The sequence below is a fragment of the Ananas comosus genome, unplaced genomic scaffold (assembly GCF_001540865.1).
Source record: "Ananas comosus cultivar F153 unplaced genomic scaffold, ASM154086v1, whole genome shotgun sequence".
Taxonomy (NCBI): Eukaryota; Viridiplantae; Streptophyta; class Magnoliopsida; order Poales; family Bromeliaceae; genus Ananas; species Ananas comosus.
The window spans coordinates 6,402-13,596 of record NW_017890598.1 but is presented as its reverse complement, the minus strand read 5'-3'; the positions used below and the strand labels follow the sequence as shown (position 1 = coordinate 13,596).

The following is a 7,195-nucleotide window of genomic DNA, read 5'->3' as shown; positions in this document are numbered from 1 at the left end:
TTATGAAACTAGTATAAAGAACTAGTTAGAGTTAAATGGTGACATTGTTGTCAGTTGAATCCTCTAAAAGGGGATCAGATCTTACTCACTAGTCTGTTTTCTTAGCTTGGTGGTGGTCGCTCCCCCCAGGCAGTGAGCTCCGGAGTAGTCACTTGTTGGGCTAACGTACTTGCCCCAGGACTAACGTACTTGTCCGACAGACGGTCCCATCGGGAGGCAGCTTAGGGCCCGTGAGGGATTTTGTTGGTGAGTTATTGTTAACCAAAGGGTTAACCACTGAATTGGGTAAATTTATGGGCTAACGTACTTGCCCCAGGACTAACGTACTTGTCCAGCTGTTAACCAGAGAGTTAACCAAAAGATTGGGTAAAGTTAATGAAAAGCATGCATGCATATTTACAGTTTTCATATCTGTTACTTCTTTCAGCTTTGTACAGGCATTGTAGTAGTTACATGTTATAGTTGGTTACTATCTGCTTACTTTTCTTGCCTACATATGCCTGAGTAGACCTAGTGGGTGAGTCGGCGAAGTCGGCAGCCGAACCCACTGGGAACTTTCTTGTAGTTCTCACACCACTAACCATACAGGTTCCAGTGCGAGGTTTGAGGCCGAGGATCGTGGCAAGAGCCCTGCAGCTTAGCTAGCTGACACCAGAGTTTAGCAATTACCATTTTGAGTTCATGTATCATCCATTTTGATGTACAGAGACATGTAAATGAATATATTAGAAAACATGTATAAAACTAAATGTTTTAGTTACAAGTTCTGTTGTGTAAAGTTTTAAATTACAGTGAATTTCATTGTACAGTTAGTTTACTATCACTTGTGGTTGTTGCTTGCCTTCGTGCAAGCCATGTATATTGAAATGTGCTCCTGGGAATTATTTATTTCTTTATACATGTACTCGTTGTTGTTGAGCCTTGGGCGAACAGAGGAGGTGTTGTTCGTTCGGCGTCTGTGCGCGGGCCCGGATCGACCAAATAGGCGATAGCGGGACGTGACAGATAAAGTGGTATCAGAGCAAGTGATAGTGAAAGTCTAGGATGACCTAGGGGACTTAGGAATGGAAACCTAGGGACTAGGAACGCGAGTGGCGTGAATCTAATGATAGCGAAAGCTGAATGAATTGGGTTAGTTGTTAGTAAGTCTCTAATGTTCATTAGGGGCTGATCCAAGTGTTGTCTATACACAACCTAAGGAGTTATGTTGAATGGCCACAACATGAAGCTAAGGGTTGAGTATAAATACGCTTGATTGCTTTCGCCTGATTGGTTTGTGTTACTAATGTAAATGGTTCGTTTCAGGAGAAATGCCACCGCGACGTGCGACGAGATCCACTCCGGCATCACCTTCTGAGGTGCCAGAGCAGTCTGGGTCTGATGAGGTTCAGGAGTTGCGTGCTCAGGTGAGCGCGTTAGTCGGAGCTATACAGAGACAGGAGGAAAATATGAAAAAGCTACAGAATTTGGTGTCGCAACAGGCGACGACAACAGCTTCTGGGAGTCAGGATGTACCTATCCCGGATTCGCCAGTGGTAGTGCCCCCTCCTCCAGTTGTTATTCCTCCTGTGGTCTCTGGGCCTTCTAGTTCTGATTCGGCCGCGACAAAGGCCGAGCACGAGCGATCCTTATCAGTACTGACGGCGTTCATGCGGTTTAATCCGCCGATGTTTGACGGGAAAGAAGCCGATCCTTGGGTATTAGAGACGTGGTTCACATCGATGGAAGCCTTGTTTGAGGATATATATACCCTGGAAAAGGATAAGGTTCATTTAGCAGCGCACTGTTTTGAGAAGGATGCCCAGATCTGGTGGCAAAAGGCCAAGAAAAGCCGAGGTCTAAACACTTCATCGATTACCTGGGAGGAGTTTAGAGAGATCGTATTCATGGAGTACTTCCCAGATAGCGATAGAAGAAAGATGAAGGAAGATTTTAGGAAGTTGAGACAGGGGAACCGTTCGGTACGGGAGTACGAACGGGAGTTCACTCATTTGGTGAACTGTGTACCCGGGATGGTGCATACCGATCGAGATAGAGCAGATTACTTCGAGCGGGGGTTACGGCCTGAAATATTTAAGATAATTAGTGCTCTAAAGTTAAAGACATTTGAGGAGGTTCTGGATCGAGCGCTTTGGGTGGAGCGCGGAAATGCGATTGCGCGTGAGGAACGCGAATCGTTTGAAAGAGAACGAGAAAGGGAAAAGGGAAAGAAAAGGACCACTAGTGGTGCCGGGGGACAGTCGAGCTCTAAACGGCCCCCTCGGTATCCACGTTCCCAGTCGAGGTATCAGGGACCCCCGGGATGTGTGATTTGCGGCGGGAATCATCAAGCGGTAGCTTGTTCACAAAAGGACGGTAAATGTTTTAAGTGTGGACAGCCGGGACACATTAGTCGTGATTGCCCGAGAGGAGCATCATCTGCTCAGCCTACAGCTTCAGTTCAGTCGCCTGCGAGGCAGCGTGCGGGTCCCCCACCCGCTATGTCAGCTGGACATACTTTTGTGCCGCGTCAGTACGAGCCACCCCGACCTGCACCGAGTGGTCGTGTCTTTGCAGCTCAGGTTGAGGATCCTGCCGTGGTCGACGATGTCGTGGCAGGTATTGTTTTACTTTATAGTACTAGATCGCGTATATTATTGACACTGGTGCATTGCATTCATTCATTAGTAGCTCATTTGCTAGAACGCATGACATTGAGAAGTCGGATGATATTCCGATGGGTTGCGTAACAGTAATGGCGTCACTATTGGGAGGTCGTTAGATTATCGCCTGGTTTTGGCGAGTTAATTGAGTTGTACCTCAAATCAGTTGAGGAAATTTGTGTTTATGTATTATAGTCGTAGGCTAAGTTGCCTAACGAGCACTAGAGGAGTGCTATCTAGCGAGAGACGCGATCGTGTTGGACACTTGAGTTAGTTGTCCGTAGATCGTGGATTGTGGATCAGCCTGAAGAGTGAATTGGCAGTAGCGCTTTAGCAGGGCTAAGTGTGAAGCGGGCCATGGATCACTCTTAGGGCTGTTGGCTCGCACTAGGTGCTTAAGAGCCGTTAGAGTGGGTAGCTCTGTAGAGCATGTCGTGCAGGACGATGTTGGCGGGTAGTGCTTGGGGACGATCCGTGCCTGGACCCTTTTTGGACTGTGGAGCCTGGGCCCATTGGGCAGGCGCAGTCAGCTGTGAGAGACAGCGGCCCGATACCTGCAGGTAGGGCGGAGAGTTTTGGTCAGGATGGTAGTCCGAGCATAGACTCGAGTACGTGGAATGCCACGTGTTGGATCGTGAAATCGGTGATGCACTGAGAGTGCGGTTGTGACCTAACCCGAGGGTTTGGCGTGGTTTGGGGTCTCGATTGCTCCTGGTTGGAGTATGTGTGAATTCTCCAATGAGAATTTCGCCCAATAATGATAATTGGGTCTCCGCTTGTGCGCGAGAGACGTTGAGTTAAGTTGAACAGATTTGAGGTAATTGAGACAAATAGTTTACCTATGTGCATGTCCAAGTGAAGGATAGTGTATTGGGACTGTGAGAGCGAAGGCTCGGTCCTATGGATTAATGAGTCAGAATTGTTAAAATAAGCATCGATGACGAGTTGAGATTGGAAATGCGAACAAAGTGTTCGTAGAGACTGATTGGAGAAATCAGTATACTCTGGAATGAAGTTGAGAAACTTTGGAATAGTGTTGGAATTTATCTCCATCCGTTAAGCAATGAGGAGTAATAAGTATCTAAGTTTCGCGGACGAAACTTTTGTTAACGGGAGGAGAATGTAACATATGGAAATTTGGAGTTGCGATGTCAACTTTGACCTAGAGGGTCAAAGTGAGGATTGAGCTAGTTGGACATCATCCCCGAGGGATTTGTGATGCATTGGAATGAGTTCCAAAGAGAAATAAGTGTGTCGGCGCAAATTGGGCGCGAAACGAAATGTAAAGAGAGTAAAGAGAATTTTCAGATTTCCGACGCTAACTTTGATTAAAAGAATTAAAGTAAGGCGTAAGGATAAATTGTGGAATCTCCGAATCAATTGTGAAGTTTCGGAAAAGCCAAGGGTGTGTTTTCAAAGGGTTTTGAAGTGTTCAGTGCGAAGTGGTAGTGCAAAAAGGAGAAATTTCTGCCGTGTAATGAAATTGGAGCCGATTCTATTGCTAATTCGGCTCAAATGATGTCAAAATGAAAAGGAATTGCTTCCAAATTAAACTGGTAGCTTGTGAAAGTCCCTCGGCATGTTTTGGAAGTGTTCGTGTTGAAATCGGAGCGAAAACAGAAGAATTGGAATTTTCTGTAAAGAACGGGACTGAGAAATTAGCAGAAAATGCACAGTGTCAGAAAATTATGAAAATTGGCAGAGATGTCAGGAACATTATTATAAGGCTAGATTTGAAGTTTCAGATTTTTCTGACACCTGTAGAGAGAGAAATAGCATCTGGAAGTTATCGGATAAAGATTACAGTTCGGAACAGTTCGCAGTGACCAAACGGGGTCGAAACTGAAATGTTAAAATTTCAGTGGACTTGTTAAGTAAAAATGAACATTCCTGCCAAATTTGAGCTCAATCGGACTGTCGGAAGAGCCTGCAAAAGGTATCTAATCCGTGCGACTAAACGGACTTAACTCGAGGGGCAAAATGGTAAATATCCTAGGCTTAGTGGATTTCCACTAAACCTGCCAGGCAGCCCCCTCCATCCTTATCCCCCTTCTTGCTGCCTACGTACAGAGAGAGAGAGAGAGAGAGAAGGAGAAAAGAAGAGAAAGAAGAGAAGAGAAAAGAGAAGAAGAAGAAGAGAAAAAGAAAAAGAGGTAAAATTCTATTTTTTTCCCTCTCCTTGTGATCTCTCCCTCTCTACCCTCTCTCCCTGCTACTGATTGTAGCAATAGTACCAGCAGCAGCTGCTGGATCAGCAGCAGGAGAAGCAGCAGCAGCAGCAGCAGCTCAGCAGCAGAGCTGCAGCAGCAGCAGCAGCAGCCTTAGCAGAAGCAGCAGCAACAGCTTCAGGAGCATCAGCAGCAGCAGCAGTGCGCAGGAGCAGCAGCATGCGCCAGCAGCAGCAGCAGCATGCGCCAGCAGCAGCAGCTGCTGGATTAGCAGCAGCAGCTTAGCCAGCAGCAGCAGCAGCAGCTTAGCCAGCAGCAGCAGCAGCAGCAGCAGCTGCAGCAAGCAGCAGCAGCTGCAGCAATCAGCAGCAGCAGCAGTGGCAGCAGCAGCTGCTGCCCTGCAGGGCCAGCAAGAAAGAAAGAAAGAAAAGAGGAAGAAAGAAGGAAAGAAAAGAAAGAGAAGAAAGAAAAGAAAGAAAATGAAATAGAGAGAAAAATGGAATCGAGTATTTGGGCAGATTTCACTACGTGTTTTTGAGATTCTAAGGCTAAAAAGAGTTGAAATACTTAACGTATTTGCGAAATTGCATTGAAATGGGTGTTTTTGAGAAAACTGACCCCGGCAATGCACTTTTGCAAAATAAAAGTCCTAATGCGAAATTGACCGCGTGTAAACCAAATTGAGGGTAAAAGAAACGCGTTCGCGAAGTCGGTTCGGCAATCCGACGAACCTACGCAAAGATATCGCCAAAAGAAGGTTTTCGGCTATAGTTGCCGCTTAATATAGCATTGAAATGCTAACTTGTAAAATATGAGTAATGACTCTAGTTTAATCTTTTCTAATCCTTTATAAGTGAAAAGTAAACATGCCCAAGAGTCTAAATTGACTTTCCGACAGGTCGGCGACGCGCTAATTACGGTAGAGACCGTTCTACTTCTATTTGCACGGAGTCGCGAGAGATAGTCGTCGACGCTTTCCGAGACGTGGATTCTAGTTGATTGACACCACTACAGGTGGGTGGTGCTATCCGAACTCTTTGAATCACCTTTTATGTCTATAATTCTTCGTTGAGCATATTTATATTTGTAGTCATGCATTATAGGGTGTTTGGCATTGAGCGAGTGAAAATGTGAATTCCTATCAACAATGAGAATTTGTGAACCTTAGATTGTGGACATAGAACCCTATGAATGCATTGACCAAGACAATAGTAAACTTGGTGACATCATGACTAGAGATTTGGTTAGCATCGAGAAATGTAATTATGAAACTAGTATAAAGAACTAGTTAGAGTTAAATGGTGACATTGTTGTCAGTTGAATCCTCTAAAAGGGGATCAGATCTTACTCACTAGTCTGTTTTCTTAGCTTGGTGGTGGTCGCTCCCCCCAGGCAGTGAGCTCCGGAGTAGTCACTTGTTGGGCTAACGTACTTGCCCCAGGACTAACGTACTTGTCCGACAGACGGTCCCATCGGGAGGCAGCTTAGGGCCCGTGAGGGATTTTGTTGGTGAGTTATTGTTAACCAAAGGGTTAACCACTGAATTGGGTAAATTTATGGGCTAACGTACTTGCCCCAGGACTAACGTACTTGTCCAGCTGTTAACCAGAGAGTTAACCAAAAGATTGGGTAAAGTTAATGAAAAGCATGCATGCATATTTACAGTTTTCATATCTGTTACTTCTTTCAGCTTTGTACAGGCATTGTAGTAGTTACATGTTATAGTTGGTTACTATCTGCTTACTTTTCTTGCCTACATATGCCTGAGTAGACCTAGTGGGTGAGTCGGCGAAGTCGGCAGCCGAACCCACTGGGAACTTTCTTGTAGTTCTCACACCACTAACCATACAGGTTCCAGTGCGAGGTTTGAGGCCGAGGATCGTGGCAAGAGCCCTGCAGCTTAGCTAGCTGACACCAGAGTTTAGCAATTACCATTTTGAGTTCATGTATCATCCATTTTGATGTACAGAGACATGTAAATGAATATATTAGAAAACATGTATATAACTAAATGTTTTAGTTACAAGTTCTGTTGTGTAAAGTTTTAAATTACAGTGAATTTCATTGTACAGTTAGTTTACTATCACTTGTGGTTGTTGCTTGCCTTCGTGCAAGCCATGTATATTGAAATGTGCTCCTGGGAATTATTTATTTCTTTATACATGTACTCGTTGTTGTTGAGCCTTGGGCGAACAGAGGAGGTGCTGTTCGTTCGGCGTCTGTGCGCGGGCCCGGATCGACCAAATAGGCGATAGCGGGACGTGACAGAGGGTGTGGGCATTGCGGCAGCTCCGGCGGAGGCATATCCCCCGCCAGCAAGTGCTCCTCCGGCGGCTTCGGGTTCGGCGATACCCGATGCGGCGGTCGAGGAGATGGAGCGAGAGC

General features: G+C 45.7%; 1 protein-coding gene and 1 long non-coding RNA gene across 2 annotated transcripts; both read left to right on the top strand.

Moving 5' to 3' along the window:
- The first annotated feature begins 974 nt into the window (after positions 1–974).
- LOC109703940 lies at positions 975–2,729 on the top strand. The gene is made up of 2 exons (XM_020224682.1): positions 975–1,131; positions 1,306–2,729. Exon 2 carries the CDS (start codon positions 1,311–1,313, stop codon positions 2,727–2,729), a length of 1,419 nt encoding a protein of 472 aa, XP_020080271.1. The 5' UTR covers positions 975–1,131; positions 1,306–1,310.
- A 2,794-nt stretch (positions 2,730–5,523) lies between these two features.
- Positions 5,524–6,719, top strand: LOC109703939. Its single transcript, XR_002214061.1, has 3 exons — positions 5,524–5,567; positions 5,709–5,824; positions 6,662–6,719. It is a non-coding gene; the product is annotated as an uncharacterized LOC109703939 (long non-coding RNA).
- The last annotated feature ends 476 nt before the right edge of the window (positions 6,720–7,195 follow it).

What these genes read in the sequence shown, in the direction of transcription:
- LOC109703940 (XM_020224682.1), top strand. Translation starts at nt 1,311, where the DNA reads ATGCCACCGCGACGTGCGACGAGATCCACTCCGGCATCACCTTCTGAG.